Source organism: Carcharhinus amblyrhynchos, chromosome 19 (assembly GCF_965287045.1).
Source record: "Carcharhinus amblyrhynchos chromosome 19, sCarAmb.v2.hapA, whole genome shotgun sequence".
Classification (NCBI taxonomy): domain Eukaryota; kingdom Metazoa; phylum Chordata; class Chondrichthyes; order Carcharhiniformes; family Carcharhinidae; genus Carcharhinus; species Carcharhinus amblyrhynchos.
In genome coordinates, this window is record NC_137342.1 from 17,190,456 (window position 1) to 17,203,540 (window position 13,085).

Here is a 13,085-nt window from a genome sequence, read left to right on the forward strand (position 1 = left end):
AATTTGCTTTTTTGTTGGTGGTTGAGGGAGGAATGTTGATTAGGAGAATACCCTGTAATTTAACAGCCACCTGAACAGACTGATTAATATTCTGTGGGAAAGACCCACACCACTAAACTGCATTGAATGCCAGCCTGGATTACATTCTGAAACCCAGTTAAGACAAAAGTGCTCCCACTTGAGCAAATTAATGTTCCTTATTTCTATAATTTTATTTATTTGGTTGTGAAGCGTTCATAAGCAATGAATTTAATTGTCCCTGTTTTTCTAATGGTAATAATGAATTCTAATAGTTTCACCATCATTTCTCTTCTGCTTCTAGGGAAAATGCTCAAAAATCTCAGCAGGTCTAGCAGCACCTGTAAGGAGAGAAGAGCTGGTGTTTGACGTCCAGATGACCCTTTGTTAAAGTTTTGTCATTCAGCTTTGACAAAGGGTCGTCTGGACTTGAAATGTCAGCTCTTTTCTCACCTTACAGATGCTGCCAGAACTGAGATTTTCCAGCATTTTCTCTTTAGGTTTCAGATTCCAGCATCCGCGGTAATTTGCTTTTATCACTTCTGCTGTTTGTACAGTTAGACCTGGAAATCTGGGTGTTGTTTTCTGTGCATCCCTACGGGGTGAACTGTTGAAAACCTCCCAAACTGTAGTTGAGTAGAAATCATTGAACTGATGAAAACTTACCCTTTTACACATTAGGCTCGCTGTTGAAAGCTCTAGAGAGAGTTACATATTGTTTAATGAGATGTCGCTGGGTTTCTAACAGCAGGCATGGACACAATGGTCTGAATAACCTCCTCCTGTGCTGTAACCAGTCTATAGTTCTAATGGGAGCTATTCATTCTGGTCTTGACAATAGATAGGGATGGGATGATGAGGAAAGCAAACAAGCAAACAGGAAAGCAAGAAATAAAGGAAGGAGGGGAGAAGAGAAGATTGGAACAACTGTCTCACTGGCCTGGAAAAAGTACTTTTATATCTGTGAAATGTCATATTTCTCAATTAAGATCAAATTCATGTTTGGTATTTCACTTTCTACCTAAATCCCGTGAGCATGTCCCAGTGATTTATTTTGCTTCCTGTAAACAAAAAATTAATTCAGAAGGGGACTAAAATCAGTGCATTTTACTTCCTGGTTTGCTGCCTACAAGAATACTTCAGTGTGATTGGCTGCTTATCCTATTTGTTGATGTATTTTGCGGAGTGCCTGGAGATGTCCTTGGCTTGGTGTCTCAGTCAGCTGATGTTGCTGAAGTCCATGCCACAAAGATTGCTGATCTTTCTGGACAGCTTTCTTCGGAATCAGGAGTTGATTGCTTTTGTTTCTCTGGTCAACATTTTGCAGTCAATGTAAACATTTCAGTTCTGTTTGTCTATAATTTGTCTTGGAGAGTAATTTTGCATTTCAGCATTGCTCGGGTACACAATTTATGTATGAAAGATAAATAAATATGACTCTCCTGTTTTGTTTTTAGTGTGTGTCTGCAATCACTTGGGTACAGTACAAACCCAGTGTTCTGCGGGTGAATGTCATTGCAACCAAACCACTGGCCAGTGTCCTTGTCTTCCCAATGTGATTGGTCTTATGTGTGATCATTGCGCACCTAATACCTGGAAACTAGCAAGTGGAGCAGGCTGTGAACTCTGCAATTGTAATGAAGTCCACTCACGTGCAGCATCTTGTAATGAGGTGAGAAAATTCCTGTAAAGATGTTACTCAGACCTAAGAACATTTGTTTGAAACTTTGAACAATTTTATTGAGTTTCATGGTGCTTATTATTAAGAAATACTAGGCAAGCATGGTCATTATTTTTGACAAGTAATTCTAATGAATAATAATGTTTTTTAACTTGGCCCTTGAAGTGCAACCTGAGTATTTTTTATTTATGGTCATGCATATATTTATTGACTACAGATCATGTCTAATTGCCTTATTATTAAAATGTAGCAGTAAATTTGAATGTGCACTCTAAGCTCAATCGGAGTTAGGCACCCAGTGTATTCAGCGTGATTTTCCATTTATTCTGATATACCAATCTCCATATTAATATGGGACCTGATGTTAAATTATACAGTATTCTATTAAATGTGTCATAGTGAGTACATTTGATGACAATGGGGTTAACCACTGACCTAATGATTCACATCTATGAGTTAATTTAAAGTTTAAGACTAGCGAACTGAAGTGAGATCAGTTGTGAAATTTACTTCAATACATTTGGTAATGTGAGACTCAGTTGGTACAATGGCTGCAGCATAATGCAAAATGATGCCAGTTCATTCTCTTGTGCTGGCTGTGGTAGCTCATGAAAGTCTTGCCTTCTCACCTTGCCTAGCCTTGCAGACTGGTGCTTCTCATATGTACAATCAATTCCCTCTCTTAGAGAGAGATGCTTATGGACTTTTTTAAACAAGTGTCCGAGGCCCAACCATCTTCAATTGCTTCATTAGTGGCCAACCTTCCATCGCAAGGTCAGAAGTGGAATGTTGTCTGATGTTTGCACGATGCTCTCCATTTTCGGTGACTCAGATGCTGAAGCAATCCATGTCCAAATGCAGCAAGAATCAATGATCAGGTTGACAAGTGGCGTCAGGCAATGACCAACGAGAGAATCTAGTCATTGATCCTTGCCATTCAGTGGCGTTGTCATTAGCTGAAATTCACTCCCCTCCCCTCCTCTCTGTCAACATCTTATGGACGGCAATAACCAGAAATGAAATTGGACTAGCAATATAAATATTGTGGCGGCTACAAGAACCAGTCAGGCTGGGAAGCAACTCGCTTCCTGACTCCCAAAGCTTATCACCCTCTACAAAACACAAGTCTAGGGTAATATGGATCCATTTGCTTGGATGTGTAGTCTCAACAACAACATTCAAGAAGCTCAACATCATCTAAGACAAAACAGCCCGCTTGATTGGCACCCCATCCACAAACGTTCAGTCCCTCCACCACTGGCAGCATTGTGTACCATTTACAAAATGCACTGCAAGAACTCACCAAGGCTCCTTAAACAGCACCTTCCAAACCCACTACCATCTACAAGGGCAGCAGATATCTGGGAACACCACCATCTGGAAATTCCCCTCCAATCCACTCACCATCCTGATTTGGAAAGAATATTGCCATTCCTTCGCTGTCGCTGCTTCTTAATCATGGAACACTTTCCCCAACAGCACTGTGGTATAGCTACACTGCAGAGTTCAAGAAGGCAGCTCACCAATCTTCTTGAGGATAGTTGGGGAATTAAAAAAAAAACTATGGCTAATTACCAAGTTACATCTGGTAATTTATAGATTTCCGAGGAGGTGCAGGAGCAACTATCCTTGATTCTGCTAAATGACAGAATTGTTACAGCGCAAAAGGAGGTAATTTTACCCATCTGCACCAGCTCTCTAAATGAGGATCATGGCTTAGTGCCATTTCTTTGTTTTTTTCCCTATACCCCAGCGCATTGTTTCTATTCCAGTAATCATCTAATGCCCTTTCGACTGCCTTAATTGAACCTGCATCCACCACACTTCCAGGCTGTGTATTCCAGACCCAAATCGCTTGTGAAAAAGATAAACCTGCGCCCCTTCATTATTCTTCCTTTTACGAGTGGGTTGTGATTAAAAACCCAAGTGGTTCAGCTTTAAAATGAACTTTGCAAAAGGTAACCTGCCCAACGATTTCCATGCAGTTCCAGTGGTTAATTCTCAAATGCACTCTGTCACTAAGAAGCCACTCTTGCCTGGAAGAAGACCCATTATTAGGGTAAATAAGGGTAAGAAGTAAATGCACCCATCCTCGCGTCACTTGTGTCCTCAGAATAATTAAGTCAGATTAGAATCATGTACTAAAACATTTGATACAATTTCCCCTTAAACGGTTTAGCAGTTTTATCAGGCAAGTAGTTTGAGCCATACAGTCCAGGATTAGCAGGAAATATCAACCCAGTTTTGGGATGAGTTACATGACCTCAGCTGTTGCAATTATACATGAGGGAAATTGCCTGGGATTCTGTTTCAACATCACCAGAGGCCTTTCAAAGGAGCCTGTGGATATGGGGGCAAAATAGGATAGGAATTTGTTGTTCCAATCTTCTCTTCTCCCCCTCCTTCCTTTATTTCTTGTTTGCTTTCCTCATCATCCCATCCCTATCTATTGTCAAGACCAGAATGAATAGCTCCCATTAGAATTATAGACTGGTTACAGCACAGAAGCAGGTTATTCAGACCATTGTGTCCATGCCTGTGCCCTGCAAGAACAACTCACCAGCCCCATTATCCTGCCCTTTTCCTCGTAGCCTTGCAAATTATTTTCTCTTCTGATGCTTAGCCAGTTCCCATTTGACGTCTCAATTGAATCTACCTCCACCACACACTCAATGTGCAATCCAGATGTTAATCACTGGAGTGCGCAGAAATAAATTTTCCCTCATGTCACCTGATTCTTTTGCCAGTCACTTCAAATGGGTATGCTCTGGTTGTTTACCCATCCACCAGTGGAAATAATTTCACTCTACCACCCATATTGAGACATTAGAGGGAAACTATGCCCAGGTAAGGATTTCCATCTTAAGAAGTGTCTCAACACCATCTCAAGCAAGTTTTAGTAGTGTCTGGCCTGATGGTTACGGATCCATTGCATGATGGTGAGCATAACTAATTGACATGCATTTGTTAAATTTTACCATAACAGTGGAAATGGAGGAGAAAATTTGATTTTCTCATTTTGACAGTAAGGAATATTATAATTATTGCTTTATTTAGCTTTTATTCAATTGCAAATTGGTTTTAAAAGAAAGTCAGTTGGTGATTATGTAAGTTTCTGTATTTTTCTTACAGTTCACAGGACAATGTCAGTGCATGGCTGGCTTTGGAGGGCGAACTTGCAGTGACTGTCAAGAATTCTTCTGGGGAGACCCTGATGTGGAATGTATGAGTAAGTAACTGTCCACAAATTATTGGTGTCTACCTTTATGGTTGCTGATCATGGGGAAAGAAACCACTTGATTTAGGAAATGTTATTGATGTATTCCGAAAATCAACTTCTGTATCGCCTTAAGGACACATCAGACAATGCTGAAATGTGAACTAAACATATTTGATAATTGGCTTCCTCTGTTTTTTTTAAGAAAAAACAGAAGACCGCTATGTAATTGAGGTGCATGCAATTATTTTTTTCACAGCATGACTGTTTACATTAAACAGTTCTATAGGTTTTATGGTTTTTGAAATTCTATCTTCAAGAAATCAAAGTGCTTTTTGTTTCTTTGTGCCACACTGTCTTTACTCTGCTTTGGTCTTGTTTCAAGTTTCCACGTCTGATATGATCAAGCAAGGAATGAAGAAGTGATGAGTAGCTTTTGATGTTCTGAAGTAGTTTTATTTGAAAAGTAGTGGCAACATCATGTATATTTAATTTTGATGTTATATTACAAAACTGACAAATGCATTTTATTTACACTAGATCTTTTCATGTGCATTATGTACAGCATCGGTACCATTTGCTAGTAACATTATCTGGATATCTTTGAAATTAGAAGATGTTTTGGAGATGACATTAATTTAACCACCAAAAAGGAGGTTGTGTTACAGTTGGCAAAAGTGCTTTTGCTTCAAAAAACCTTGTCTTTTATAGTGCTTTTCATAGCTGTCAGATACCCAAAAGCATTTTACAGCTAATGAAGTACTTTTGAAGATTGTCATTATTGCATTGTCGGAAAATGAGTGGGCTATTTTGCATGCAGCAAACTCTGAAATAGCAAAGTGATGATGAGCAGATAATCTGCTCTTCTGATGTTGATTGAGGGATAAATATTAACCAGGACACCTGGGATAACTCCCTGCATTCCTCAAAATAAGATTTTCTTTTAGTCCATCCGAAGGACAGAGACGGCCTCCAGCTTAACATTTCATCTCATCAAAACAATCGTTCCTCTGACTGTGCAGCACCCGCTCAGTACTGCCCTGGAGCGTCAGCCTGGAATGGGACTTAGCCTGTCAGAAGATTGAAAGTTCAAAGTACTACCAGCTGGACTTGCAGCTGACACACCAGTGACCTAAGGAGGAGAAGTAATGTTGTAAGACACAACAAAAAATATGGAATTTTCAAGGCTGTCTGTTCAGAGCCTGAACAAACAGAAATCTGATGCCTCAAAGCCCCTGGGATCTCCTTGCAGACCCCAGTTTGAACATCTTTGTTTTTAGTAGTGAGTGAGGACATTTCTCTGTATAGTTTTTAACACTACAGAACTATTAACTGGTTATTGTGTAAATAGCTTAAACTTTATAGGATTGTAAAATACTACTTTGGGTATTAGGAACCGTAATTTTTGAAATTCACTAAATTGACCCAGCTTCCTAATGTAATAAGAACATAAGAAATATGAGCTATGGCTGATCATCTAACAATTTTCCTGCACTTCCCCGTATCCTGTAATGTTCTTACAATGTAGAAATCTTTCAATTTCAATGTTGAATATATTCAATAACTAAGCCTCCCTGGGGTTAATGAATTCCAAAGACACTCAATCCTTTTAGTGAAGAAGTTCCTCCTCATCTCAGTCCTAAATGCTTGCCCATTATGAGATTGTGTCCCATGGCCTAAATCCCCTAGCCACAGGAAACATCCTTCTGGTATCTAATTTGCTGAGCCCTGTAGGAATTGTGTACGACTGAATCAACACTGCTCATTCTTCAAAAGCCCAGTCTACTTAATCTTTCTTCCACAGAACAATCCCTCTATTCCAGGAATGAGTTACATGAACAGTTGTTGTACTCTCTATAGCAAGTACATCTTTCCTTGGGTAAGGAGACCAAACCTACATACGCTACTCCAGGTGTGGTCTCAACAAGGCTCTATATAAATGCAGTAAGATAGCTTTACTCTTGGTACTAAAATTCTCTTGTAATAAAGGCCAACGAACCATTTATCATCTTCATTACGTGCTGTGCTTGCATGTTAGCTTTCAGTGCTTAATGAACCAGAGCTCCCAAGTACTTTTTGAAGTGCCAGTACTTCATATCAACCATTGTATATCATTAAGGATGATCCCAAACAGGAATCAGTTTGCAACTACAAAACAACTTAGTTAAAAGCTTTCCAGCCAAAGGAAGGGGTTGGAGATGGGGTGGTGTGGGGGAGAAGATGCTTTACTGATTTGGTTGAAACCCAGATGAATGGGCAAGATTACTGATTAGCTACAGTCTCCAGATCCTCTTTATAAACATTACATTTGCAGGCAAATCCCTAATTTCAGCTGAGCTACTGTGGAGAAGTGCCAAATAGGTCTCAGTCACTTCTCATCTAGATAGGTGAGGACACAGAGGGTAGAGGAGAAGAGAGAAAATTTACAGCAAACTGTCCCAGCATGCTTTTGTGCATCTGTTAGTCAATTATATTCCAGCAGAAGAGACTGGTTCGTCAGTTGGGAAGAGTGTACAATTGAAGTAATAACAAGTGGCAGAAGATTTAAACTAAATATTAAGATTATCTAACAATGTGGATAACTTAACTGCCAATTGCTTTTAGATCTAAAGTGTTGCACTGATTGCTCACAGGGAAAATCTCCATATGGATAGGCACAAGAGTAGAATCGTTTCTACATTTGCACTTGTCATTATTTTCTTGTGTACTCGACTACTGCTGTACAGGGGTAGTGTACTGCATAGTATGCTGGGTTGCTCAGGAGACTTGAGGGTATGCTCAGAGTCTGGGAATCATGGTGGGTAATTCTTGATAGCATTTAAGGAGGCAGGAACAGGAGTTGTTCATAATGTTTTTAATCCCAGTTAGTTACCAGGTCCTTCCCAATTTATCTTCCCTCTTATTCTTATCAACACAATTAAAGGATTACATTAAATGCACAGCATATAAATGGACCATTCTGCCTAACTGATGAGTGTTAGTGCTCCATGTAAACCTATATTCTGCACCAGGACCTGAAAATATTCGGGCTACAGTTAACTTAAACAAAAGATTAGCTAGTTGATAATATGCAGCACAGGTCTAAAATCTATTTTCACCCAATTTAGTGCACTGCAATCTATTTAAACCAGATTGCTAATCAAGGAACTATATCATGACAGATATTGTAACTGAATGATACCTGCATATGATCTGTATTTAAATCAATAACTCAGTGTGAACTGATTTTCATTTGACATGCTTTTTTTGTTCACTGAAATTGGTTGTCAGTGAGGCCATGATTGGAATAGTGTTCACATTTGTTTCTGCCAGTGGACTTCGTCTCTTGGAATCTAAAGCTGTCTTTTTAACAAACTGTAATTGGATATGTGTAAGCCAAATGAATAATTGCATAATTTATCTGTACAGGAGATTACCCATTGACTTGTTGTATGGACGCTACTTTGTGGCACAAGGGATGTTTATACCCTACTGATAAAGCAAGCATGAACTTTATTTCATTACACATAGAAAAGAAGCAGCAGGTAACTTGGCAGATACTAAAGAGCAAACGTACTAATCAGTGCATATCAGGGGTTATTTACATTTTTCAAGAGATTTATACAAGTACTGAAAATTTAAAAATAGTTGACATCTGCCTGATTTGGTCCTTTTTGTTTTTTATTCCAATTCAATCAAATCAAGTCCAATTCAGAGTCTCAACAAGTGAGACATTCCCAATCCAAGTTGACAAGTCAGGGCCCTCACCTCCTGTCTTGGGCTTGATCTACGTGATCCAAGCTGATTGGCGTAGGCATAGCTCTTCCTCCAAGGCTTGATCTCTCATTTGCATCTTAGCCAAAAGGCCGAGATGCCACTTATTAAAAATTACTTCAAATAAAGCTGAAATGTAACCTAATGACTTCAGCCAAGCACAGCTTTTCGATACTACACTTGACCTTAGCCAAATGTCACTTTGACATGAATCACAATGTTCTGGTAGCTTTTGCTCGAGCCTGCTCTTCCTGGCCCAGTTTCAGAATTCAAACGTGAACCCGAGCAAAATAATAACTTGTTAGATTGTGATAAATGTGTAACTTGTTCACAGTAATCTTCCTCCAACCTTTTGAAGTGATCCTAACAACTAACGTTTTTTTGTTTTTAAATCTGAACCTGAGCGTACAATTGTACTTTTGTCCTACTTCTGGAAATATGATGATAATTATTAGCCTTGTTACAAAGTAGTATATCAGAGTATTTGCTACACAGAAAACAAGCCATTTACCCCTTCAGATTTGTGTCATTCTTTATGCCACCTTCATCTAACCCCATCAACATATCCTTCTATTTCTTTCTCTCTCGTACTGACCTAACTTGCCCTTGTGTGTATCTATGCTGTTCGCCCCAACTACTCCTTATCGTAAAGAACTCCATATTCCAGCCATTCTGGATATAGAAGTTCCTCCTGAAGTATATGCTGGCTTTATCAATGACTACATTTGCATTTTAATTGGACGGACACTTGAAGGAAATAGATTTCAAGAGCTATGTAAATAGAGCAGGACAATGGGACTGACTGGATTGCTGCACAGAGAGACAATTTGAACTCTGGGCTGAATTGCCTCCTCTGTACTATAAATGACGTTATTTTGGCTTCTTATTCTTATCCCACCAGCAAGCGGAAACGTCACCTTTCTGTGCCTACCTTTCAGTTTTCTGAGGGGGACGGAGGACCCAAAACCTTTCTTGATACGTAACCATCCGACCAAGATCATGCGGCACGGTAACCGTGTTTAGCACTGCTGCTTCACAACTCCAGGGACCTGGGTTCAATTCCCAGCCTGGGTCACTGTGTGGAGTTTGTACATTCTCCTCGTGTCTGTGGGTTTCCTCACGCAGTCCAAAGATGTGCAGGTTAGGTTGATTGGCCATGCACAATTGACTGTAGATGCATAGGTTAGAGGATTAGTGGGTAAAATATGTACGGATATGGGGGTAGGGCCTTGGTGGGATTGTGGTTGGTGCAGACTCGATGGGCCAAATGGCCTCTTTCTGTACTGTAGGGTTTCTATGATTCCTTACAAGTTTAACCCAACTCCTTAACTTTTCAATTCTGACTCTGCTGCTATGCTCAATTCCATTTGAAGGTGTGCAGATTTACAGTATTAATTCATGAAGTAAGTAGCACCTCCAGAATAATTTACTGTAGAAGCAGTTTTTAAAAAGTAGTACAGCTTCAAAATCTTGGGCCTGAACTTCGATGGAGCGGCAATTAGAGTCAGATTGCCACTGCTCTTCTGCTTCCTTCCCTGAAATATTTTTTGTTCCTGCCTTGCTTGATGTTCCTTCTCAATACCTGGGGCTAGCATCGAGGTTAACTCAGTCAACACACTCCCTTTTTTTTTGAAGCATCAACCACCATAAACCAGATAAACTAAAGAAATGCCATGTCAAGTTTAAAAGCTCTTAACAGGGCAGGGGGATATTAAATGAATAGGCTTTTGGGGTTTGGCAGTTGGGTTGTGCTGTATCTTGGGGTGGGGGTTTTCAGATTGGACTGGGAAAGGGGGGTTGGGATGAGGGTGTCAATTTGAGTCCTACTTGGTGGGGGTTCTTCTTGAGGTGGGGAGGTACTGTGGGGTGGGGGTAGTCCCCATGGGTGGAGGGGATAAGAGCACTTGTAGGATGGAGTCTCCATGAGTGTTGACCCCTTTGGCAGTTCATGGGTGTGGGTGGAGTAACTGAACCTGAACAATAGTTACCCAGAAGTTAGAAGTAGTTTTAACCCTTCTAATCTTTTCTGGGTAATTATTGATGATGTATAGCCAGAACCATTTGAAGTTTTGAGAGATTCGAATCCCATTCTGGATGGTTCCCATTGCAGGGCAATTGCCCAAGGAAAGCTTGCACTTCCCAGGCAATTGCTGTGTAAATCTTAACTGCAAACCTCAGGGAGATGGAGTTTCCCAATGCATCTTTGGGTAACTACTTTCTCACCCCCATATAAGTACAATGGCTTGGAACTCAGAGGTACGGCCCCTGCTGTTTTATTGCCCTCCCCTTGCCTAATCTATGGTCATGGTGAATCTACCTCTAGCAGGTCAATCTGTAGACCAGAGAAAGGTGCTTAGTGGTGGCATCAAAAGGTGGTGTAGCTGGAATGAGCTAAGGAGAAAGTGCTTCCTTGTTTAAGTCCCATAATCAAGAGACAACCATGTTAAAGTGAATTGCTCTCAGGCTGTTTTGTTACCAGCTGTTCAGACATACAATCTGAAGAATTTCCTCAAGTTAAACCATGTCTTCCCACTCAAAGTTATTATAGAGCATGCAATGTAATGTTCCTTGTATATTTCCATAACCCGATTTAATGGATGTGCATTTTATTCACTCTTCCATAGATTTTAGTTTCCTTCGAAGATATTGGCCTGAATAAAGCATGCAAGGCAACTTATGAGAGAGAATATTTTGGTTTTACGTCAGAAGTTAATGATCTCACTTAAGATAGGAAGAACTGGCCTATTTTCTGAGGTGGACTGTTAGAGCTGAGACAATTCTTAATTCTTAACTGCTGTTTTCACTATGGTTTGTTTTCCCTATGGTTATGTGGTGACGTTGCAATTCACACAGGAAATTGAGTTGCTATGGCAGCATGCAATTTTATAATCATATTGTCACTTGGAACAATCAGTATTGATGGCAGAATTTTCTGTCACGTGGTTAATAAGTGATCTCTCCCATTCTTACCACTTGTTATTGACGTGCATTGTAGAGATTTGCAGGTTGACACTCAGCCTGTTTGACGCGTTATGAATGCACCTTCCTTGGCCATCAAGTCCTGGGGTGGGACTCAAACCCAGAGTTTCTGGCTCAGTGGCAGGGACACTATCTGTTGCACCACAATACCTATGTTTGTGTGTGATCCACCTAATATTGACATCAAAGATGTAAATTATGAGCGTTTTTATTCCAAAGTGGTTCCTTTGGATGAAAATTATGCACATAGCAATTGACAGCAGTTGGTTAATATGTGTAATAGGAAATAGAGAGACATGTCCCATCTGTAAGGATATGTTGGGGTTTGCAAATGGAACAGATTACATTAAATATGTGTTTCTTGTCAAACTTCCAATCCACTGATGAGTGGGCTGCACAATTTAACTCAGAATGTTTTTGTTTGATAAACATTAACCTACATCTAATCTCTATCCTACAATCCCCTGTTGGAAAATATGCGTGTGAAAACATAGCGAGCTCTGTGGTGATGTCTACAATGCTGAAGTGATCAGCTTCCAGACTTGTGCACAAACAATGGCTAAGGAGCTCACTGTACATATTGGATTTGTGCTCCAAATGTAATAAGATGCTTTTGTGAAAGAAAGGAAGAAATTAGGTCCAGTTTACCATTATGACTGTGTTATAAGAGTGTTTCCTGTTCAAGTTCTGTTTCTCTGGTAGATGAATATTCTCTGTTGTCTCAATATTTACATCATCTTCGTAACCTTTGGTGCAGTGCAGAATCTTACCATTCCTCCCTTATCTTATCCCAGTATTAATGACTAACACAGTAACCTTCTGAGTAACACATTATTTGCTCAACATAAATAAAAGCCAGTCCTAATTGGCCAAGTTACTTGGGCATTGTAGTAATGTCAGCATGCAAAAACTGTTCATTTGAAATTGCATTTAAAGTGTGTTAGCTGCAAAACTACAAACGTGAAAGTTTATCTTTGGTATGACTTTAAAATCAACCATGTGTTTCAGTCCAGAAAGCTGCTATGCCAGAGTTCTGGAGAATTTCCTGTGGAAATTTGCAAAGAGCCATAAGTAACTAACTATACGAAGAGTTAAAACTTTATGTACACACTGTGTTAGTTGTAGCACAAAGTCAATGAAGATTTATTTGAAATGTTCTATGTTGCCAAACCTTAAAATGAGTATAGGAAACAGTACATCTGTTTGTATTTCCTGTTAAATCCAATAATTCCTCTTTGGGAAAGAAAAGATACTGTGGATGAATACAGTACACCATATGCCTAATCGTGTCTGTTTATTATTGGCTACAGTCCAACATTAGCCAAAATTTCTTGAGCACAGATATGGAATAAACCAGTTTCTTTAAAAAAAAGATGAATCTCAACAATTTAGGGCTGTCATGGGATTAAACTACCAGTAGTCAGTTAAATACGATAG

At 39.6% G+C, this 13,085-nt stretch overlaps 1 protein-coding gene across 1 annotated transcript in view; it reads left to right on the top strand.

Moving 5' to 3' along the window:
* lamb1a (laminin, beta 1a) overlaps window positions 1-13,085 on the top strand; it is an 81,953-nt gene that overhangs the window by 41,651 nt on the left and 27,217 nt on the right. Inside the window, exons 22-23 of the mRNA XM_080207297.1 lie at window positions 1,476-1,690; window positions 4,832-4,928. Coding sequence (XP_080063423.1) covers window positions 1,476-1,690; window positions 4,832-4,928 — 312 coding nt within the window. The remainder of the gene's footprint in view (window positions 1-1,475; window positions 1,691-4,831; window positions 4,929-13,085) is intronic.